General features: G+C 41.0%; 1 protein-coding gene across 2 annotated transcripts; it reads right to left on the bottom strand.

Moving 5' to 3' along the window:
• Positions 1 to 187: 187 nt before the first annotated feature.
• Positions 188 to 22,559, bottom strand: usp5.S (ubiquitin specific peptidase 5 S homeolog). 2 transcript variants are annotated; one of them, XM_018226871.2, is made up of 20 exons: positions 22,396 to 22,559; positions 18,699 to 18,824; positions 18,525 to 18,591; positions 17,549 to 17,682; positions 16,479 to 16,624; positions 16,147 to 16,331; positions 14,368 to 14,462; positions 13,542 to 13,735; positions 12,365 to 12,436; positions 11,920 to 12,004; positions 11,400 to 11,525; positions 10,728 to 10,881; positions 9,847 to 10,021; positions 9,372 to 9,460; positions 7,831 to 8,022; positions 4,345 to 4,488; positions 3,386 to 3,525; positions 3,002 to 3,158; positions 2,064 to 2,148; positions 188 to 784 (listed from the first exon to the last, which is right to left on the bottom strand). In XM_018226871.2, exons 1-20 carry the CDS (start codon positions 22,501 to 22,503, stop codon positions 691 to 693), a joined length of 2,568 nt encoding a protein of 855 aa, XP_018082360.1. In that variant the 5' UTR covers positions 22,504 to 22,559; the 3' UTR covers positions 188 to 690.
• Positions 22,560 to 25,254: the final 2,695 nt, after the last annotated feature.

Raw genomic sequence — 25,254 nt, forward strand, 5'->3', positions numbered from 1 at the left:
AAAGACAGCAGTTTGTGGAGTCACATTATGACATTATTCTGCCTGTGTGTAGCTCACTGGTACAGGATACACATTTGCCTTCCCTAGGTGAGTGAGGACTATCCACAGAAAATGGAGGAAAGGAGATTAAACAAACAGCAAAGGGAGCACTTCTAGAGGGTGAAAGCAAACAGGCTCATATCTGGGGTTTAATGTTCTTTTTTCACCTTTAATAGCAGAGAGCAGTGTGTTTATAAAAGGGCATGTTTGAAGGATTGGAAAGAACTTCTTTATTCACACGGGTGAACTCTGGGATTAAATATAGACACAAACCACCTTAAGCACACATCCTGAGCCTTCAATCCCCCTTAATAAGCCAGGACTCCAAGCCCAATTTAATTACAGATCACGCAACAGCCGCCACATAAATGAGACCCCAGTCCTGGTTACAGAGCCTGGTCCCAACCGCAGCATGGAAACATGGTCTGCAAAGAACTTCAAGGTTAGGTCCCCTGCAACAGGTCAAGCAATGCACTTATAGGGGGAGAAGGGGAGCCCTACAGCCCCCATCAGAGAGGGAAAAAAATGGCAAATAAACGTTGCTCAGATGAACCATGAATAAAGTCCACACGGGCCTAGACACTGCAAAATGAGGCTCCAATCCTATTTGCCGTCACAGCGAGGGCCGACCAGGGACGGGGCAGCTGGGAATTAACTCTGTATACGTTGGTAGAAGTAAATGTATCCCAGGTCTTTGGGAGGCTTCTCTGAAGCACAGACTTTCTGATCGTTGTAGATCACCCATCTAAAACAGTGAGAGAAAAAGAGTGGGGTTAAACTGGCCTTTATTTTTCTTTCTAGCTCTTTATTTAATATGTTACTCTGCAAACCCTTCCCCCCCAAACACAGATTTTAATATAAACAGTTTCCTGACGGTTAGGGATCCCCCACGTACCCTAGTAACCAGGCAGGGGTTTGAAAGATGAATTGGAAAGGGCTGGTGGGTAGAACTCGGCTCTGAGCTTTCTTATTGGTCACAGCTGAACAGAGCTCACAGGCAGTGCACAAACCCTGAGCACAACCAAAGAACAGAGAGAAAACCAGCTGCAGACAGAAGTGCCATAATTGCTCCAGGTAGAGTCCTGCAGCGGGTTGGTTACCCGCAAGAAAAGGAGAATGAGGGGAGGATTTTCAGGTGCGGGTATAGCCGCGGGTCTCATCTAAATTTCTTATCTTATGTAATATTGTCTATATTTTACTCATTTTAAAGTTTTACAAAATTGTTTCTGTCCCTGCCCACTTTTGATGACGTCACTTCCGGTTTACAGCAACGCCACTTCCTGTTTGATGGTGGTCGGCGGGTTGCGGATAAGGCAGTTGCGGGTCCGGGTAGCGGATCAAAGTGGGTAAGTATGCGGGTTGCGGTTCGGGACGCAGGCTGCGGGTTCGGGGTCTTAGAAATTGGTTCCATGCAGGACTCCAGCTCCAGGTCAGCATGGATACATTTTGCCAATATAATGTAATGAAATAGAGAGGGGCATTCGAAGACAAATGAAGCAACAAAAGCAGGGATGATATTTCAGGTAAGAGATAAAAAAAAGCAAGCAGCCCTGAATTAAAACACTAGAATAAATTAAACGCCTATACCTTTGATGTAGCAAACAGGGGGTGCATAGCACCATGGAATAAATTTGGGATCACCTCCTTTTTGCTGTATAAAAGGTATTGGCGTTTCATTTATTCTAGTGTTTTAATTCAGGGCTGCTTGCTTTTCTTTATCTCTTACCTGAAATATCATCCCTACTTTTGTTGCTTCACTTGTCTTCGAATGCCCCTCTCTATTCCATTCCATTATTATTTATTTCATTCCATTATATTATATTGGCATTACATGCAAAATGTATCCATGCCGACCCAAATCCTGCACGGAGCCAATTTATCTATTACCTGAAATATCCTCCCTGCTTTTGTTGCGTTTCTTTTATTCTGTATTAACTACTGGCGTGTGGCTTGGCCAGTGCTATTACCTGTTTTCCCCATTGATACAGAACATTTGTGAAATAAAACAAACACTCCCAGCTTACCTTCCTTCCTTCTTTATATGACACACGTAGTGACCGCACATGGTGGACGTGCCCATGTGACTGATGAAGGCAAAAAGCTCATATCCTGCAAAAGACAGAAGAAGATTAGTGGAAGAAATAAACTTAAAATCACTGTATGCACCTACCCCCTTCCATAGTGATTCCAGTCACTCACCTGCTACCCTGGGCCATCACTCCTTTAAAGGATAAGTAAACCTTTAAAATAAGTGAATGTAAAATCGACGAGGGGGCTATTTTAAGAAATTTTGCGATGTACATTCATTATTTATTTTGTTCTTATTCCAAGATATTAAGGGATACATGTACTGTTAATATCAATGAATTTAGTTACAACAGCGCCACCTGCTGGTCAGTTTCCCACCAGTCTGACCACCAAGTAGTCAAGGAAGTTGTCAGGAAAAAGAAAGAGGCTGCTCTGATGTTTTTCCGCTTGGGAAAACAATTAGAAACCTTTCTCACATCTTTCCTTAGCAGAAGAACATCAGAGCAGCACTGGCCCAGGGTACTTTACACTGAGCTTCTATCTCCCTGCACTGATTCTAAATCGGGACATGAGATTTACAGAAATCTGAGGCAATATTCTCTCTTAGCATAGCAAGGGGACATCAGGACAGCTGGACAGAACGCTCGGCACAGGTAACAGAAAGCTTGATATTTGTTAAAACACCTGTGCTATTTTTCTTATATATGTTTTGTATGCGGTTCATGAATATGTATCAACTAAGGCAGTGGTTCTTGAACTGAGGGGCTGCCCACCCTCAATAGGGATACAGATCACAGCTGTGGGGAAAGGGAGCCCAGACAGAAGTTTGGAAGTTGTAGAACAGAAAGAACCCCTGTCACTATTCTCCCATATAGACTCAAGTATGAGGAAAATACATAAAGCCCCTATAATTTGCCACTACAGATACACTTACTGCCAGCTCCATCCCTCACACGAGGTCCCGCAGCAGGGACACTTTCAGAGACAGACTCTGCAGCAGAGCGACCCTCAGAGAAATCCATGGCAGCCTCAGCATCCAAGTCATCGATGTGAGAGAAGATCCAGTCGACAGCACGTTCCAAGTTGTTGTTCTGTGGAGGAACACGTGAAATTGCAAGAAAGGGAATCAAGTGCGAGCACCTGCAGAATTGAACTAGTATGGGAAATACAGAACTAGTATGGGAAATACAGAACTAGTGTGGGAAATACAGAACTAGTGTGGGAAATACAGAACTAGTGTGGGAAATACAGAACTAGTGTGGGAAATAGGTGTGAGTAACACTCAGGTCTGGAAGGTGTAATCATGTGAGATACTTACAGTGGCACGGAGAGCTTTCACTGCTTGGTCCTGGGAGAAGCCCATGGATATTATTGTTGCAACATGTTCCTCAGAGGGTGGATCCCCTCCGGTACTAACTGATGAGGGTGCACTAGCCCCAGACAGAGGCAAGGCAAAATCTGGAGGAAAGAAAATAAAGAAAGATAACCAAAGTGTTAAGAGCAGCTTAAAAGGTTAATTTCAACATAAAAGTTATAGAACACAATACCTGTGGGATCTCTATGAATAACAGAACACGGCTCCCCCTGCCTAAAAATCTAGAATCAGATCAAAATGCCCCTTAAAGGAGAACTAAAGCCTAAATGAAAAAGTAGCTAGAAATGTTCTACATGATGTTTTGTGCTTCTGTACCAGCCCAAGGCAACCACAGCCCTTTAGCAGTAAAGATCTGTGTCTCCAAAGATGCCCCAGTAGCTCCCCATCTTCTTTTCTGCTGATTCACTGATTCACATGCTCTGTGCTGCTGTCACTTACTGAGCTTAGGGAGCCACTCACAATATACAGTACACATAGAATAGAAATGTCACAATATAAGGCTGATTAGTAATTAATACACATAATTACTACATGGCAGCACAGAAACCAGTGCAATTAGCATCAGAATTGAATAATCAGCAAACCTGTAGCATCAGCTTATATTACAGCCAGGGAAGCTCATTTTCTGCTGGATAATTAGTGACGAGCCCTAAGCTTAGCTTCTCAACAGCCAATCAGAGCCCACTGAGCATGTGAGTGTCACAGACACTTTCCAAGATGGTGACCCCCTGTGACAAGTTTGAAGTCCTGGATCATTGCTGCTATTGACAAGCTCAAACTTTAGCCTCGTGCAATAAGTTCAGTATATAAAATATTACATTTTTATCCATATTCATTTTTAGGGGTTAGTTCTCCTTTAACTTCCTTTTGTGAAACTGACCCTAGTGTCCTACAAATATTACCTGGGTCATCCATGTGTGACATCACCCACGTCATAGCAGCCTCTGCCCCGCTGTTGCCTGTGTAATAGACAGCTTTACGGCACGCCTCTGCTGGGAATCCCATCTCTACCAACTGTGTAACCACCGACTCATCCAGCACTGGAGCTAGAGATAAAAGTCTTATTTAGAGAGGCAAAAAAAATCAACAACTAAAAGGGGAATAAAATAAACAGATGTGACAAATGAAAGAAGATCTAGGACAAGGAATGAAGGGTGGAAAAGGGAGAATGGGACCAGGACAAGACAGCAGAATGGTCATCAGAATTGTAAGGAGGGAAAGGGAACTGGAAATAAAAAGGTCAGGGAAAGAGGGAGACAACAGACAAGTTACAAGGAAAGTAAGAGACAGATGGAATAAGGGAGAGCACAGGCAAGCAGAAAGCAGAGGTAGAATCGTTACATGGAAAAACAATGGTAGTTGGCAAAGAGGGTGCCATGGCACGTCACATAGAATAGGGAATGCAATGCCAATATGTTACATGGGGAAGAAAATGAAAGTAAGCTCATGTTAAAGGCAAATGATTTATCTTCCAATATGAAAACAGAAAGCTTTTGGGTGCTACGAGAGTCCTGTCAAATGAAATTACAGAAAGAATGCATTGTGGGGACAAAGAATGCAATGGCACGACAGAGGGGAATGGGATATTGGTCTGAAAGAGAGAGAAAACAACGAGCTGCTCCAGAAAGAGAAACTTAATGAGCTGGTGGTGCAGGGAGAGGTCCCAGGACAGAACAATGGGATTCAGAAGTGGCAGATCCTATGTACTAGCAAAGAGTTGGAAAGAAAAGACTGAGGTTCAATAACAGCCCCAAATGCCCATAACACTACAAGATCCCTTTCCCAAATGATAATGGATATGAGAGGACAGACACAAGACACAACACATAGGAGATTAATATCCATTCAGCTCATGTCTCACTCCCAGTATGCATCATATACACACGCAGTCTCAGTTATACAGTGTTAATCATTTAACATTAAAGCAGCAGCAGCGATACAGGCCCAGGAGGAGCATGAACACATTCTGCGGCACACTTGTAAACAAACAGGGTGCACAGGGTTTCTGTGGGTAAGACACAAACATGCAGAGCAACTAACGTGCCAGCAGGTCCCGCTGCTAATAACTTGTGCCTAGAAACATTGGGTGTGAGATTGAAGCAGAGTAGTGATGTGTGGGCCAGCCCGATAACTGTGGGTTTACCTGCGGGTCGGTCGGGTTCGGGCCGACCTCACAACCCCATTTGCAGGTGCTCTCCCCGCCCGCCACCTAACACTGCTGGCTTCCGTTTTTTTAGCCGTGCGCCTGCTCGCCCCGCCCCTTTTGTGACATCAGGGTCGGCACGGGTCTATAAAAGGAAGTAGGGCTCGGGTCGGGAAAAACCCGAGTCGCACATCACTAAAGCAGAGGCTAAGCAGAGACAGAAGAAAGCAGAGATAGTGTGTTTAAAGGGATTCTGTCATGATTTTTATGATGTAGTTTTATTTCTAAATTACACTGTTTAAACTGCAGATAATTCACTCTACAATATAAAATGTCATTCTTGAAGCAGCAAGTGTATTTAGTTGTAATATTGGTGTGTAGGTGCATCTCAGGTCATTTTGCCTGGTCATGTGATTTCAGAAAGAGCCAGCACTTTAGGATGGAACTGCTTTCTGGCAGGCTGTTGTTTCTCTTACTCAATGTAACTGAATGTGTCTCAGTGGGACCTGGATTTTACTAACGAGTGCTGTTCTTACATCTACCAGGGAGCTGCTATCTGGTTACCTTCTCCTTGTCTTGTTCTGCTGATGGGACAGCAGTAAAGAGTGACTGAAGTTTATCAGAGCACAAGTCACTTGACTGGGGGCACTTGGGAAACGGACAATATGTCTAGCCCCATGTCAGATTTCAAAATTAAAAAAATCTGTTTGGGCTTTTAAAAAACAGATTTCTGTGCAGAAGACTGCTGGAGCAGCACTATGCTGGAGAACACAGATAGTGTGCAGAATCATACAGTACAAGATCAGTTCACTGGGGTGAAGAGAGAATAGAGGAGTAGGGCAAGTAGTGAGTAGAGGCAGCAAGCTGATGCAACTGACAGAAGATGGTGCTAAATGACAAGTAGATATCACAGGCAGAATGCTAATAGAGAGAAGTACACTGTACAGGGGTAATTGCACTGCAAGCAGACAGGCAGAAGCTCTGTTCTGAATCCAAGCACAAGACACAGGCTGTGGACTAAAAGCAAACAGAGGCAGCAAAAGAAATATGCGGTATGCATGCAGAAATCAGTGGGAAATACAGTTAGGCCCATAAATATTTGGACAGAGACAACTTTTTTTCTAATTTTGGTTCTGTATATTACCACAATGAATTTTAACTGAAACAACTCAAATCCAGTCACATTGATTGGGAGGCGTTTCATAATGAGCCAAAACATACAGCCAAAGCAACCCAGGAGTTTATTAAAGCAAAGAAGTGGAATATTATTGAATGGCCAAGTCACCTGATGTGAAGCCAGTTGATCTGCATTTCACTTGTTGAAGACTAAACTTGGGACAGAAAGGCCACAAACAAACAGCAAGTGAAAGAAGCGGCTGCAGTAAAGGCCTGGCAGAGCATTAAACAGGAGCAAACCCACAATCTGCTGATGTCCATGAGTTCAACACTTCAGCCTGTCATTGCAGCAAAGGCTTTTCAACCAAGTATTAGAAATGAACATTTTATTTTCAGTTTTTTAATTTGTCCAATTGCTTTTGAGCCCCTGAAATGAAATGATTGTGTTAAAAAAAGGCTTTTGTTCCTCACATTTTTATGCAATCTTTTTGTTCAACCCACTGAATTAAAGCTGAACGTCTGCAGTTCAACTGCATCTGAGTTGTTTCATTTAAAACTCATGGTCATGTACAGAACCAAAATTAGAAACAAGTTCTCTCTGTTCAAATATTTATGGGCCTAACTGTAGGAGCTGTAATCTATCAGGGCACAATAGGTGGATACAAGCAAAGGTGGGATTATGATGATGGATAAGAGACAGGACTACATGACACAAGCAAAAGGAATATCTGGTGGCCCCTCAGTGCAGGAAGAAAACCAAAGGGGAAATTGTAGCTCATACTAAATTGAATATGAATTATAAAAACAAACCTACAGGCTGGGATGCAAGGGAAAAGCAAAAAAAGAGAAGCTCAGAGATTGGACACAAACAGGTGGTAAAGGAGGTGCAGTAGGTAATGGAGGGAGGGGGTATGTCTGGGTACAAACACAAGCGAGATGCTGTTCACAAGGTCACAAGGGGGTGTATGTCGGGGTACAAGCAAAGGGTAGAGGTCATACAGTAGGTCACAAGAGCGGGTGCTATGTCTGGGCACAAGCAGATGTAGTGTATTCTGTTGCAGCCCATTCTGTCCCTCACGGGGATCACACAACAATCACATGTGGTCCCACGAGAGGAGGAAACACTAACATGTCGGAGAGGAGAAGTGAGGGGAGCAGTACGAGTCGTCATCGTCGAGGCCATAGAAACCAAGGCTACCTTTGGGCTCATCGGGTGTGACCAATGGGGGGGCAACATCTGGGAGCTCCTCTTCCCCCCCTTGAAGCCCCCCACCCCGAAATTCAGAAAGATCCAATTCATCTGGGACTTCAATAGAGACATCTAAGTGCAGAGGGAGGAAGAGAAACGGTTAAAACAAACATAGCTGAATTTGGTTCCAGCGATTATTCATTCCCCTCTATATGCATTGATGAGAAAGCCCTCATCGTGCCATTGAACTACAGCTCACAACAGCCCCTTGGGATTTGCAGTTTAACAACATTTGGAGAGCTTTCACTTAAAGGAAAACTATACCCCCAAAATGAATACTTAAGCAACAGATAGTTTATATCAAATTAAGTGGAATATTAAAAAAATCTTACCAAACTGGAATATATAATTAAGTAAATATTGCCCTTTTACATCTTTTCCCTGGGGCCCCCATTTTGTGATGGTCTGTGTGCTGCCTCAGAGATTACCTGACCAGAAATACTCTAACTGTAACAGGAAGAAGTGTGGAAGCAAAAGACACAACTCTGTCTGTTAATTGGCTCATGTGACCTAACATATGTATGGTTTGTGTGCACCGTGAATCTCTTATTTTTTAAAATGGCAATTTTCTATTTAGGATTAGCCAATGGCACATACTACTAAAAAAGTATATTGTTAAGAAAATGGTTTATTTACAGGGTTTTACATATGAGTGGTTTAATGCAATATCTTTTTATAGAGACCTACATTATTAAGGAGTATAGTTTTCCTTTAACCTTGCCTGCTTTAAAGGAATAGGACCCCTTATTCGATCAGCCGACTACAACAACCATTTACCAATAAACTAAGTTTAAACTAGCGCTATGTTGCTACAGAGCTATTCACAGGGAATGACTTACCTTGTTAAACACAGGCTGGTCTATGTTCCCTTTATCACTGCTGTTACTTTATCTGACCAGCAAAGGGTTTCCAATTATAGGAAGAACTTTACAGTTTGTGACCAAAAATCTGAACCATTCAATTCCCCATCAGTAGTAACATATATATAAAGCTCTGATCCTTTGAACTATCGGTACCTAGGCTGCTTTATGTCCCCTGCACAAGCAAAAGGTGTTTGGGCCAGTTTAGAGATTGGCTGGAAGGTTACCACCCCACCCCAGAAGGGTCATAGTTAGGGTGAGATTTCTGGAAAATACACATTGTATCAGCTAGATACTTCTGATTTGAAGGTTAGTAATGGAGAGGTTTAGGGTAACCATCTATTCCCTTTTTTTTTCCAATTGAGGAAGCTTTAATTTTAAATAAAAATGCATTTTTTTTTTTTAATCTCAGTCCCAGGAATGACTAGGAGTCCCCTTGTTTGAACACGGGAATGAAAGCAAGAATTGGAGCTCTATGACCTCATGAATTTAACTAAATATCTCTTATATCACACATTCTGGTTGACCCCTGTTTGCATATTGAACAACTATCCTTCTCACCCAGTTTCTTGGGTACCCAGTCAAGGCCAAAAGTGAACTTCTTGATTTGAATGACCAAGTAATCGGGAAATGAGGCAAAGCGGGAAGTCCTGCAGTATAGAGGAGAGAAAGAAAATGTAAACAATAGATTCTATAATGCCGACAGCAGATGGGAGAGAATGAGACTTAAACATAGACAGGACTTGTCCATTCCAGACACCTGATCATTTATAGATGTACCAATCAAATGTGCTGAATAAGCCAAGGGTACAGTGATGTTTTAACTGTAACCAAGCGGTTATTTGGACACCGCTGTGCTGGTGTCATCAGAAAACCACCCAGACTTAAAATTAAAAACATATACAGGTAACAGGTTTCCTGTGCAGAATCATCAAAGTAAAATGAAAGTCGACCTACAATTTGGCATGCTTTCCTTTTAAAGACGCATTCTCTCCATTGTTCCATGTTTCTGTCCCTATTACCACTTCCCACTTACTTGAGTGCATTGGATTTGGCCTGAAGAGCGGCGCTCCAGAACTCATCGAGCTGCTCGGGGGCAGCAAATGCCTCTAAACAAGATGTGAAAGGAATACGTGCCCGGACTATTTCTGGAGGGGGGCGATGCTCACGTTCAGCCTGGAGTCGGCATTGCTCATATGCAGACAGCTCCTCTGTGCAACACAACAAACAGTACTTTGTAATGTCTAACAAAGGCCACATCCCACAGTGAAAACCTGCTCTGACCTGTCTCGCTTTAGCAGGGGGTTTAATCGGTTAATATGGACAGTGATTGCTACAGGTATCCTGACTGACAAATACACACCCAACAGAATCTCGTCATTGCTCTATCAACAATAAATGAATATGTCAGCCCGATTTTAATCAAGTACGACTGGCTGCACTGAGAAAATTGTACACTCAGATGAAGCAGACTTTCTTTAAAGAATAATACTAGAAATGCTGTATTTTTTATAGTAAACATGAACTTACTGCACCAGAAGCTTAATTAAACACATGCTTTTTGTTTTCAAAGTTGGCTGCAGTCATCTTGTAACTTTGTTAAACATGTTTGCAAGACCAAGACTGTGCACATGCTCAGTGTGGTCTGGGCTTCAGTTGGGAGGTTAAGCTTAGGGATCGTCATGAAATATCAAAACAGCACAAGTCAAATAATATCTGCCATAAAAGCTGATACAGCAAGACTGATTAATAATCAGAATATGCAGACTGCACTGGGTCTATGGATACAAATCTCTACACAGTCGCCGGCTGCTTTAGAGGGAAACAAACAAAGCTGCTTGAGCTCTGGGAAGTAACAAAGACCAAACTACAATGCTTCACTGGAACCCCCCATCCCCTCGCGTTCCTCAAGCTCACCCTTATTGAGTGCAGCCTCCATGGGCGCAGGAAGTTGCAGCATGTACTCAACCCTCTGTGTATACTTCACTTTCTGAGACACCAGACACTTAATCTTCTCCTCCACCAGAAAACGGAAAACTTCATTAGGGTTGGATGAGCTGCGGCAGTTTCTCTGTTTGAAGGAAGAGCATGAGTAAGAGAACTTGGAGGGGGGAGCAAGAGCACATGAAATAGGCATTGTGTGTTTGGACCCTTTGTCCCAATTACACATAATTGTCCTCTAATGGATGTAAGACTTATGACAGAAGGGGGTGTAGTAGATTTTAGATTAGGTGGGATTCCACAAATAAATGGCACACAAAAAGAAATGCTCGTGTTAAAATGATGGAGTGGAATCTGGAAAAAAATGGGTTTTCTTCTTTGTATTTAATTTATATATTCTAGGCTTGGAGTGTGTATTGAAATATATTTTGTTCTTTAACACAGCATATGTTGTTTGTGAGTATGTGTAATATGTATTATGTGGTCTGAGGCGGGAAAGGGACATTGCAATTCCGTCTCATTATGTATGCACTTCTTTCTTGTATGCAGAAGAGAGGAAAATAAATATGACTTGACCAATATTGATATTAACACAAGTCTGCTAAAGGCTTCAAAATTTTAAAGATATGCAGGCAATTAAGAACTTACCTCAATCATATTTATAAAGTGCAGGAAGAATTCCTGAGCATCTTGTTGCCTGTTGGTGGAAAACTCAGGGTGTCCCTTCCCAACAAGTGCCTTAAACATTCTTGGAGCGATCCCATCCTGAAGGCCCTGCACAAAAAGATTGTGATAAAAGCAAAAACAAAAGCAAGCACTTCCCATGCAGAAAAAAAAGAGACTGGGACAGGGCACATGAGGGCCCCAGTTGGCATGCCATGTGTTTAATGATAATGTTAATAATGTCTCTGGTGCAGAAAGGAGACAACACGGAGTAGCAAACACACAGAGAAGGAAAGTGGTGAGGGTGCTGGTTGGCACACAAAGATATATGTAAGAATACAGAGAGGAAAGAGTGCATAGTTATACATAAATCTGAACTGTCAAGGTATTTAGGCAGGTAAACAATGCACAGACACATAACAGGATACAAAACACAATGTTAATTTCTTATTTGCTATCAATTCCCATACTCAAAACATGAAGGGATATCACAGGTAAATGTTACCTTATGTTCTGGAGCTGTGTCATTGTCTTTCTCTAGAGCTGGCTTTGAGTATTCCCCAGATAACAGACCATTTCCAAGCTTGGCCCTGATAAAACAGAAAATAAGTACCATTTATCACAGGGCTCAAATAAAGTGTTTGGCACATTTATGTACAGATCTTGTCCATTTTTTAAGGACCTTATTAAATGTGGCTTATCAGATTGTATCTACATCCAACTGATGTTTAAATATACCTGCCTTGCACTGTGTCCAAAACATTTCTCTTTCATAGTTACACAAACAATTCCTGTGCTACTGTTATACTGCTACTAGATTTGCTGCTAAAATACAACTCTCTCCCATTAAACTGTAACCGTGCAACAGCTTCAAGGTACTTTTCATCCATACATGGCTGCCAATTACAACAGCTGCCTCTAGGGGGCACATTCTGCATTTTGTCACCTACACTTGGGTGTTGAAGTCTTGTGTTGGATCAGCAGGAGATTTCCGGAAAATATGCTCCATACGGTCAACATATCTGCCGTAAGTAAAAACAGAGAAAACATCAGTTGGCTTTTTGGAGATTGAGGGTAGTTATCATTTATCTACTTTCCATGTGGTTCCCACCTCCCCCCAGCCAGTCCTTACACTGATCACTAAAGGCACAGTAACACTAAATAATGAAAGGTAAAACTGGGGTGTTTGCTTCAGAAACTCTACTATAGTTTATATAAACAAGCTGCTGTGTAGCCATGGGGGCAGCCATTCAAGCACAGGATACACAGTAGAGAACAGATAAGTACTACTATAGTTTATATAAACAAGCTGCTGTGTAGCCATGGGGACAGCCATTCAAGCACAGGATACACAGTAGATAACATATAAGTACTACTATAGTTTATATAAACAAGCTGCTGTGTAGCCATGGGGGCAGCCACTCAAGCACAGGATACACAGTAGATAACAGATAAGTACTACTATAGTTTATATAAACAAGCTGCTGTGTAGCCATGAGGGCAGACATTCAAGCACAGGATACACAGTAGATAACAGATACGTACTTCTATAGTTTATATAAACAAGCTGTTGTGTAGCCATCGGGGCAGCCATTCAAGCACAGGATACACAGTAGATAACAGATAAGTACTACTATAGTTTATATAAACAAGCTGCTGTGTAGCCATGGGGGCAGCCATTCAAGCACAGGATACACAGTAGATAACAGATAAGTACTACTATAGTTTATATAAACAAGCTGCTGTGTAGCCATGGGGGCAGCCATTCAAGCACAGGATACACAGTAGATAACAGATAAGTGCTACTATAGTTTATATAAACAAACTGCTGTGTAGCCATGGGGGCAGCCATTCAAGCACAGGATACACAGTAGATAACAGATAAATTCTGAAGAATCCCATTGTATTCTACAGAGCTTATGTTATCTGCTATCTGATGTGTATCCTGTGCTCTTTCCCCTTTTTCAATATTGAATGACTGCTCCCATGGCTACACACCAGCTTTTTTTATATAAACTATAGTACAATAACTGAATCAGTTTTATCAGTGCAGCACAACAGTACATTCTATTTTCATGACTTTGAATGACTTTCATTTTTTAGTCTTCCTGTTCCTTAAGTACTCACTTGCGTTGGAAGGCAGGGATGCTGAAGAGGACTTGCATGGTTGAATTGAGGTAGCAGCTGTTTCCAAGGTTCTGGATGCCAGTGTACCCCGAACCATAGAGGGGCTGCAACTGTACACCAGATTCCTGAATCACCTCCCACTCCCCAATTCGTTGGTTCATGTCGATTTCCAGTTCTGTCATGGTCTTATCCGTCTAGAGAAAATAAGAGTTGATTAAAAACAATAACTCAAAACACATGCTCACTCCCAAAGCAGAAACAGACAACTACTCCAACCTAATATCAAAACTAAACAGTCTCTTTAAAGAATACATTTCCCTTGGTTGAAATCTAGTTAAATTTGCTTTAGCAACCTTCTGGGTGGGAATCCATTCTACACCCATATTTACAAATAAAGCGATTGAATGCTCCGTTCCTAACCTGTTCTTTTTTCCATGATCAAGTAGGGATGGGGCCTGTCTGAAAAGCCGGTGGGGGTAAATTCCTGTTGCACTGAACTGAATGAGCAATGTAAAATGATTGGCAGAATTAGATTAGTCTCCTTCTTTACTAAACATCTTTAGGAAAATGGCATGTAGAATACCTTTAGCCACTTTGAGCAGCCCAAGAGACTGTGAATGGAAAAGAGAGATGCACACTAAACTATATGGGCCTGTATAGGTCACATTTGTAGATTATAATAGCAATAAGTTTTCGACTTACTGAGCGGCGTGTAACTTTTACAAAAGAGCTGCAGCACTTTTCTACCATTAATATGTGGGAAAATTGTTCAAAGTGAATGGAGTCCAATATTAATAACATACAAGCGTATGATCCTCTCACTCACCTTCTGCATCTTCATCATATCAATGCCAAAGTGTGAGAGATGCTCTGCCAGGTTAGGGTCCAGAACCATATCATCCTCATCATAGGAATATACATCTGGAAGGTAAGGATAGAAAGTCTCTATAATGGAACATTTATAATAATAGATAAAAGCAGTCTAGTCTTTTGTTCAGAAGAAGTGACTATTTATGAACGAAAATTTTCAACAGGTTTCGCAGCGAAAAAGATGCCCATAGACTCCAATGTGTAAAAAAATTGTCGCCCATAGACTTCAGTGCATTTGGCGAATTTGTCGCAGTTTCATGAATTTTCGGTGGAGCAAAACAGGTCCTCACTAGAAGTGACTTCTTCGGTTAGACACACAAACCACTATCATTGACCCTGAAATAAATGATTGGACCTTTGGTTTGAAACAGGAGGAAAGCACCGAAGATATTCTAAGACAATTTACAATTGGCTTTCTTTTTTTCTTTTTTTTTATTATTTGTGGTTTTTGAGTTAGTTTTTTTTATTCAGCAGCTCTACAGTTTACAGTTTCAGCAACTATTTGCTAGGGTCCAACTTTTCCTAGCAACCATGCCTTGATTTGAATAAGAGACTGGAATATGAATAGGAGAGGGGCTGAATAGAAATATGAGTAATACAAAGCAGCAATAACTATAAATGTGTAGCTTTGCAGATCATTTGTTTTTTAGATGGGGTCAGTGACCCCCTATTTGAAAGCTGGGACGAGTCAGAAGAAGAAGGCAGATAATTAAAAATCTATAAAAAATAGAATTGGCCATTCTGTAACATACTAAACGTTAAAGGGTGGTTCATCTTTAAGTTAACATACACACAGACTCCCTGTGCTATTCATTTATTCTGTGAATGACCCCTATAGAACAAATACCAAGAGAAATTTGACTGTAGTTATTATGGAGTTATAGCATCAATGTGCCTTCTGTGTAACACCTCCAGGGCACAAACAAGAGAGCCTTTCTGGCAAAACCTTTTACGGATGCCACACTCTCCACCTATTTTTTTTTTTTCTTCCGTGCCTGAAAAACTCTCTCTTTCTGCATGTTGTGTGATGGGTGTTATTTTTTTATTTAGGCAAGAGTTTATGATAAAACTTGCTTTTGGTTACTCTGTGTTCAGTGGAAAAAACATTATCCTCAGTTTAAAGAAATTGTTCAATATAAAAATGAAAACTGGATTAAATAAATAATGTTTCTAATATAGTTAGTTAGGCAAAAATATAATCTATAAAGGCTGGAGTAACTGGGTGTCTAACATAATAGACACTACTTCCTGCTTTTCATCTCTCTTGGTTTCCACTGATTGGTTACCAGGCAGTAACCAATCAGTGATTTGAGGGGGAGGGCACATGGGGCATAACTGCTGCTTTTGAATCTGAGCTGAATGCTGAGGATCAACTGCAAAATCACTGAACAGTTATGTCCCATGTGGGCCTCCTTAAAGTCATTGACTAACTCAGAGTTAGCGAGCTGAAAAGCAGGAAGTAGTGTTCTGTTCTGTAAGACATGCGCTCACTCCGGTCTTTATACATTACAATTTTGGCTAACGAACTATATTGGAAACATTATTTATTGTGCACAGCCTATTTACCCAGTTTTTATTTTTTTACTGAACTGTTCTTTTATAGGCATGTTGCTCTTTTCTCTCAACGTGGCTTTATTTTCCCTGCATCTCTCCTACTTTGCTCCACTTTGCCTTTGGCAGTGCTAAACAGAATGAAATAAGAGCACGGACAGCATTTCTTTGGCGCAGAACTAACCGCCTCCATCGGGTGTAATGGTGCCTAGTTTCACTGCTAAAGGGAAGCCTGTTTCTTGGTAGTGCTGTAACGCATGGTTATTTCCGCCACTGCCGTCAAAGTAACGTCTTCCACAAAAGATGGCGCCGTCTGTCATATTGAGCCACAGATTCTCCCGCAGGTCACATACACTGCACTTCCATCCGCTGAAAGGAAATTGAGACACTCAGTGACAGAAAACGAGAATGAGAGAGTAGGAAAAGGGTGCAAGAGACAGAGGTGTTTATACAAATATAGCAGAGGTATGGAAAGGGGGTCTTTAATATGATAGAGGAAGGGGTGCTGATTCTTACCATGGTGGAATACGAGGAACTCCCTCAAGCTGCTGCAGATTGCGTGCATGTTTGGAGACCTGCCTCACTTCCCCATCCCAGGCCTGAATGTCCTGTTTCCGGGAGGCAGAGTCAGCAGACAGTATGGCATCAATAGCAGACGTCACCTGAAAAGATCAGCACAGAGTTATTAGCAGTTTTTTATTTAATCAAACAAATTATGTAAACAGTATTATATTATATATGGTGCCAGATTTAAAAGGGTGGTTCACCTTTATGTTAACTTCTAGTATGTTATAGAATTGCTAATTCTAACCAACTTTTCAATTGGTCTTCGTTTTTTCTTTTTTTTATAGTTTTTCAATTATTTGCCTTTTTTCTCCTGACTCTTTTTTAGTTTTCAATGGGGGTCAAGGACCCCCATCTAAAAACAAATGCTTTGTAAGGCTACACATTTATTGTTATTGCTACCTTTCATTACTCGCCTTTTTATTCAGGCCCTCTCCAATTTATATTCCAGTCCATATGCAAAACAATGCATGGTTGCCAAGGTAATTTGGGCCCTAGCAACCAGACTGCTGAAATTACAAACTGGAGAGCTGCTGAATAAAAAGCTAAATAACTCAAAAACCACAAAGAATACAAAAATGGAAACAAATTGCAAACTGTCTCAGAATATCCCTCCCTACGTCATACTAAAGGTTAATTTAAAGGCCAACAACCCATTTCAGTTGGGATACAAATGACTGTAAAACCTTTACTGGAGCTCCCCATAGATCCTCTCTTGTCTATGTGTTATAGTAGGAAGTGAGCAGCCAATCAAAGCTGTGCCTTGAAACAGAGCATGAGAAGGCATTGGCTGATTTCCTACAATACAAATTTGAGTGTCACCAGCTTTCTTAAACAGCCTGAAAGCAGCCAGCAGGATGTGGAATGATTGTTAGGTGCTGCAAAGTGTTTGGGGAAATTTACATTGGAGCAACATAAAAGGTAAGGTTTAAAAGCACAGTCATTAAATTTCAGAGGGGTAGAATGCTGTTCTTTACCCTATAATTCCACATTAAGATACAGACATAGCTCATATTACTCACCCGATCCCTGACCATATCCGGGAGCCCCAACAGTCCATCCCGTGGAATCTCCAGAAACTCGGGCAGAATGACCAGCTTCAGCACTTCCTCATACTCACACTGTTCCTCGCTCATGTCAAAGCCACCCTCCATTCCTACAGAGAAAGAGAACAACACAAAGATGGGACTAGAAGTATGACAAAAGGAAAAAGGGGAATCAAAGCAAAAGTTGCAGATGAGAGAATAGAGAAATTAATACAAAGTACAAAAAAAAAAAAAAAAAAAAAAAAGATTCTCTCTTCATATCCAGTTCACACTATGCAAAAACCTGCACCCCCACAATCACAAAGGTTCTCATAGAATCCATTAAAGGAGAACTAACCCCTAAAAATGAATGTGGCTAAAAATGCCATATTTTATATAGTGAATTTATTGCACGAGGCTAAAGTTTGAGCTTGTCAATAGCAGCAATGATCCAGGACTTCAAACTTGTCACAGGGGGTCACCATCTTGGAAATTGTCTGTGACACTCACATGCTCAGTGGGCTCTGATTGGCTGTTGAGAAGCTAAGCTTAGGGCTCGTCACTAATTATCCAGCAGAAAATGAGCTTCCCTGGCTGTAATATAAGCTGATGCTACAGGTTTGCTGATTATTCAATTCTGATGCTAATTGCACTGGTTTCTGTGCTGCCATGTAGTAATTATGTGTATTAATTACTAATCAGCCTTATATTGTGACATTTCTATTCTATGTGTACTGTATATTGTGAGTGGCTCCCTAAGCTCAGTAAGTGACAGCAGCACAGAGCATATGCAGTGACTCAGCAGAAAAGAAGATGGGGAGCTACTGGGGCATCTTTGGAGACACAGATCTTTACTGCTAAAGGGCTGTGGTTGCCTTGGGCTGGTACAGAAGCACAAAACATAATGTACAACAATTCTACCTACTTCTTTAGTAAGGCTTTAGCTCTCCTTTAAGCAAGAATTAATACCTACCAATGGCTAAGCGAGTCGGCTTCTTGCGTGGAGGGTCACCTGTGCCAGAATTGGATTCATCGGATTTCTGCAAAATACAAAAAATTATGTTACCCAACACCTCTAATCTCCTAGAATCTGACTGTAGAAGCAGGGAAAACATGTGGCTGAGCTTATAAAAGTGATCTCTCATACCATTTTAGGAGTTCTCTTGACATGCAGAAAGGCCCTCTGCCCAGTCTTGTTGTATTGCTGCTCAACATAGGGTCTCCCAAATCCCAGAAATGTATTCATGCAAATATATAATCCGCTGTCTGTTTCCTACAACACAAAAGAACAATAGATCAGTAAATAAATGGACATGCCATATAAATATAGAATGTAAATATTTTAAGTAAATGATGAAATGGTGAAAGAGGATGTGACGTGAAGGACAGTTAACTTTGATGGCAGTCAGTGGCATATGTAATGGTGAAAAAATCCCACTTATTTGAACAGCCTAGAATTGTGGCAGTCAGCATTTCCAAGCAACAATATCCTGACACATGAATACACCCACAATTTCAGGCAAATGTCATTAAAAATCACGAAAATTAAAATTAATGTAAGCTTCATCATACTGAAATAATACATTTTGTAAACACAATCAAATAAAAATGATGTAATGTTTCTGAAATAAATCAAGTTTATCTCTACTATCCCACTCTCAGTATCGGTTTCTCTTCATTCTTGACAGTTAGATCCAATATATCTCATAGGGGGCTCCTTTTGCCTAGAAGATGTATTAGATCTCACTCTATTAAACTCACCAGACATCATGTCTCTCTACATGCAGGATTTGTGCAAAAGGAAGTTATTTTGTTAGATTTTGTTTGTACTGGAATCAGTTATTTGAGTGAGCTCTAATACATCTGTTAGGAAAGTAGCTCCCTATAAGATATATTGTATCTAAGAATATATATATATATATATATATATATATATATATATATATATATATATATATATATATATATATATATATATATATATATATAAACAGATACTGAGAGAGGAATGGTGAAGATAAACTTGATCATTTCAGAAACAGTGCAGAATATTTAATTGATTGTATTTAGAAAGTTTTTTATTTCAGTATGAATAAGACTGTGTAACAGTTCTTCTCTTTCTGCATCATTTGAAATCCTGGCAGGGAAGGAGGGACTAAACACTGATGTTACACATTGTAACAACTTCTCCACAGCTTACAGACAGCATGCAGGAACTACATAACCCACAATGCATTGCACTGGGATGTTCCTTTCGTTATTGAAATCACGTGTGCAGGGAATTGTGGGGTTTGGAGGATGCAGGCTGAAGACAGATGGCTGTTGATACAAAGTAACAGTAGTCAGACAGCTCAGCAAAATAGTCTGACAGATCAGCAGGAGAGCAGGGGGCTAGGCTTAGGGAACTGTCAGAAATCATTAAAAATCATGAAAAGTCTGCATATTTTTTAATTGATGTACATTGCAAAGTGGCTTGAAATTATGAAATAACTTTTCAAAAAGCTTAAGTTATGTTTTGTGGAGTTCCCCTTTAATGTTCCTGTCTGGCAGCTCAGTGATCCAGGAGCAGATTCTGAACTGTTTCAAGTTGCTACAATCAGTTGCTACAATCAGTTGCTACAATCAGTTGCTACAATCAGTTGCTACAATCAGTTGCTACAATCAGTTGCTACAATCAGTTGCTACAATCAGTTGCTACATTTCTCAGCAGCATCTCTGGAGTATTAGCAACTATTGTATCAAGTCTAACAGCTGCCTGTAATGAAACCCAGAGATTCTGCTCAGCAGGGACAAACATAACAAATGTATCAAGTAAATGTATCAATTTAAAAGTTAACAGTCAACGGGGTCGGCGACCCACCTTCCCAGAGCTGCTTTAGAAGGTGAGGAATGACACTTTACACTTCAATGTATCAGTGTTTGCAGATGACACAAAATTATCCAGCCCAATTAATTCCATCCAGGATGTGGCATCCTTGCAACAGGATCTTGACTAACTGGCAATCTGGGCAGCTAAGTGGCAAATGAGATTCAATGTTGATAAATGTAAAGTCCTGCACCTGGGATGTAAAAATATCCAAGCCACTTATACCCTTAATGGGACTGCACTAGGCAAATCCATTATGGAAAAGGACCTTGGAGTCCTTGTAGATGATAAACTTGGCTGTAGCAAGCAATGCCAGTCAGCAGCATCAAGGGCAAATAAGGTCTTGACTTGTATTAAAAGGGGCATAGAGTCACGGGAGGAGGGGGTCATTCTTCCACCGTATAGAGCACTGGTAAGGCCCCATCTAGAATATGCCATACAGTTTTGGTCTCCAGCACTCAAACAGGACATTATTGTATTAGAGAGGGTACAGAGAAGGGCAACTAAGCTGGTAAAGGGAAAATCTTAGCTATGAGGAAAGACTGGCCAAATTGGGGATGTTCACGCTGGAGAAGAGGCGCTTAAGGGGTGATATGATGACTATGTATAAATATATAAGGGGATCATATAACAATCTCTCTAATGATTTATTTACCAGTAGGTCTTTCCAGCTGACACGAGGTCACCCATTCCGATTAGAAGAAAAGAGGTTCCGCCTAAATATTCGGAAGGGGTTTGTTACAATGAGAGCTGTGAAGATGTGGAATTGTCTCCCTGAATCAGTTGTACAGGCTGATACATTAGATAGCTTTAAGAAGGGGTTGGATGGCTTTTTAGCAAGTGAGGGAATACAGGGTTATGGGAGATAGCTCATAGTACAAGTTGATCCAGGGACTAGTCCGATTGCCATTTTGGAGTCAGGAAGGAATTTTTCCCCCTCTAAGGCAAATTGGAGAGGCTTCAGATGGGTTTTTTTGCCTTCCTCTGTATCAACTGGCAGATAGGTAGTTAATAAACAAAAAAACAAAAAAAAAGGTTGAACTCGATGGACATGTGTCTTTTTTCAACCTTACTTACTATGTTACTATGTTACAATATTAGAAAAACAGTCACAAGTAGAAAATAGAAAGTCATTGGAAAAAGTCTTTATTTATGGTGAACTGTCTGAAACCAACTGAACTGAAAAAAGTGTTGGAAGGTGAACGACCCCTGGTGAGCACTTTTTTGGCACTACATAGGCATTATGGGTGAAGCAATGTATGGTTGTGAGCAATGACATTAAAGTGATTATTCGCCTTTGAGTTAACTGTTAGTATGATGTAGAGAGGGAGATTCTGAGACAATTTGCAATTGGTTTTCATTTTTTATTGTTTTGGCGTTATTTAGCTTTTTATTCAGCAGCTCTCCAGTTTGCAGTGTCAGCCATCTGGTTGCTAGGATCCTAATTCCCCTAGCAACCATGCATTGATTTGAATAAGAGACTGGAATATGAATAGGAGAGGCCTGAATAGAAAGAGGAATAATAAAAAGTAACAATAACAATACATTTATAGCCTTGCAGAGCATTTGTTTTTTAGATGGGGTCAGTGACCCTCATTAGAAAGCTGCAAAGTGTCAGAAGAAGAAGGCAAATCATTAAAAAAACTAAAGAAAATAAATAATGAAGACTGACTAATATACTAAAAGTTAACCATGCCAGGAATTGGGATACAGAATTTATGCCCCTCCCTCATTGGCTTTCACCTTCACTCGTGGCTCCTCTGAAACTACAACTCCCAGCATCCCCCATAGGATCCTGTGACAGGAAGCTGAGGCGCAACAGAGTGAAGGAATCCAGGACAGGGTGAGGGGGGCCTGAGAGAAAAGCGATGGAGTGTATGGGATAATTCAGGGCTACACTGCAGGTTCTCAGGGAGGAGTGGGGACATGTCTGGTGTCACACAATGGAGACATCCCGCACAATGTGTACGAGGCTTACCGGAGTATGGAAGGAATAGGCACATTCATCCTTGTGCACTCGGTCCCCAGCACGAGGTACCCGAATGGTCGGCAGCACAGAAACTAGAGCATCTTTCACATCAGCCATGACTGCGCTTCCTGAACCGCTGCGAGATGCCGCTTCCGCTTCCTGTGACAATCTCTATACTTGGTCCCAGTCTCGGTGGTGACTGGAGGGCGCGGCCGATCAAAGGCGCCTGCGCACTAGGCAGCCAGAGTGTGAGCTTGCGCGGCTGCTCAGGGGGTTTACTGCGGCAAAAGGCGCTTTGTTATGGGTGGGAGTATTGTCCCTGCGTTTCCCCGGCCTAAATCTCTGTGCTACTGTAACAACAAATAATGGCTAATTCTTGTTCTGCATCAGTAAAGGAATATTTTCTTTTGAACACAGTGTAGGTCCCTATAAAAAGATATCGCATAAAACAGCTCATGTGTAAAACCTGCTTCATGTAAATAAACATTTTCATAATAATATACTTTTCTTATAGTATGTGTCATTGGGTAATCATAAATAGAAAATTGCCATTTTATGAAATTAGGGGTCGACCCCTGGGGTCGTACGATTCAAGATGCGCACAAACATACCAACAAACCATACTTGTTAGGTCACATGAGCCAATTAACAGACACAGTTCTGTCTTTTGCTTCCACACTTCTTCCTGTTACAGTTAGTGTTGTAGTATTTCTGGTCAGGTGATCTCTTCCTGTTATAGTTAGAGCTGCAGTATTTCTGGTCAGGTGATCTCTTCCTGTTCCAGTTAGAGCTGCAGTATTTCTGGTCAGGTGATCTCTTCCTGTTCCAGTTAGAGCTATCTACTGCTTAAGTGTTCATTTTGGGGGTATAGTTTTCCTTTAAGTGCCTCTTCTCCAGCGTGAACATCCCCAATTTGGCTAGTCTTTCCTCATAGCTAAAAATTTCCCTTTATCAGGTTATTTGCCCTTCTCTGTACCCTCTCTAATACAATAATGTCCTGAAGAAACAAATATTTTATATCATATTAATTGGCCTATTAAAAATCTTACCAAACTGGAATATATATTTAAGTAAATATTGTCCTTTTACATATTTTCCCTTGAACCACCATTAAGTGATGGTCTGTGTGCTGCCTCAGAGATCACCTGACCAGAAATACTGCAGCTCTAACTGTAACAGGAAGAGATCACCTGACCAGAAATACTGCAGCTCTAACTGTAACAGGAAGAGATCACCTGACCAGAAATACTGCAGCTCTAACTGTAACAGGAAGAGATCACCTGACCAGAAATACTGCAGCTCTAACTGTAACAGGAAGAGATCACCTGCCCAGAAATACTGCAGCTCTAACTGTAATAGGAAGAAGTGTGGAAGCAAAAGACAGAACTCTGTCTGTTAATTGGCTCCTGTGACGCCACACAACTGGTGTTTGATTGAGCAGAAATGTTGTGTAGTGCATAGGTTGTGGGTATTATATCACTATAGTGATGTTCATTATAGGTTATAGACTGACTATAGGGTTGTCACCTTTATTGTGTTGGAAAAATGGTCAGGGGGCGAGCCAGGTGATGTCAGGGACAGGGTGAAGACATTGGGGGCAGGTTGGGTGATGTCAGGGGCAGGGTAGTGATGTCAGGGGCGGGGCAGTGATGTCAGGGAAAGAGCAGTGATGTCAGTGGTGGGTGACGTGCCGATCAGCAATTGGCCTTATTTGGAAATCTGGACAAGCACTTTTCACCTGGGCAGCCCTTCCAAAAACCAGGCTGTCTGGGAGAAATCCGGACAAATGGTAACCTTAAATGAGAACCAAACACAGGCCTAATTTCTGCCCATAACATTATCTGAGAGAAGCCGAGGCTTCACCTTGCGTGACAGCCTTAAAGGGGTTTGTAAAGCTTTGTGTTAACTTTTAGTTTGATATAGAGAGGGAAATTCTGAGACAATTTGCAAATGGTTTTCATTTTTCATTATTTGTGTTTTTCCGATATTTAGCTTTTTATTCAGCAGCTCTCCAGTTTGCAATTTCAGCTATCTGGTTGCTAGGGTCCAAATTCCCCTAGCAACCATGCACTGATTTGAATAAGAGACTGGAATATGAATAGGAGAGGCCTGAAAGATGAGTAATAAAAAGGTAGTGATAACAATACACTTGTAGCCTTACAGAAATTTTTTGAAAGCAGGAAAGATTCAGAAGAAAAATGCAAATAATTAAAAAAAAGAAATAAAACAATAATAGTGAAGGCCAATTGAAAAGTTGCTTAGAATTGGCCATTCTATAACATACTAAAAGTTATCTTAAAGGTGAACCACGCCCTGTAGTAACTGTATGTAAACAGTGCCAAAATGACAGGGCTTGTTTGAGTTCCGGTTCATCGCTGTCATCACTTTTCTACTGGTGTTTCAACATTTTTCCAACACGTTGAACTCCATTCTCTCTCGTCTCGGCCTGATAAAATAATCTGTCATCATGAATTATTTGCACAAAGCAATTTACGCAAACATTTTCATTCTAAAGCCAATGATATGTCCTTGTGCAAGGACTGCTAACATTGTGGGGTTATTTATTAAAGTCTGAACATTTAGTTTTTTCACTAATAAATCGAATTTGTAGATCTATTATACCCCGAGGCTACAAAAAGTCTGAATCCAAAAATACGCCATCTTCAACCTGTAGGTCCTGTAGACGATTTGAAGATATTATGGTCTGCACTGGGTTTCGTACGATAATCCAAACATTTCGGGCTTTTCCGCCGATTTCATGAAAAATTTGGACTTTTCGAGCATCAAATCCAAGAACAGTTGCGTTATTGGTTTTATACTCGAACCAGGAAAATCCCAAAACATAGAGAAGCAGACACTTGAATGCCA

Source organism: Xenopus laevis, chromosome 7S (genome assembly GCF_017654675.1).
Source record: "Xenopus laevis strain J_2021 chromosome 7S, Xenopus_laevis_v10.1, whole genome shotgun sequence".
Taxonomy (NCBI): domain Eukaryota; kingdom Metazoa; phylum Chordata; class Amphibia; order Anura; family Pipidae; genus Xenopus; species Xenopus laevis.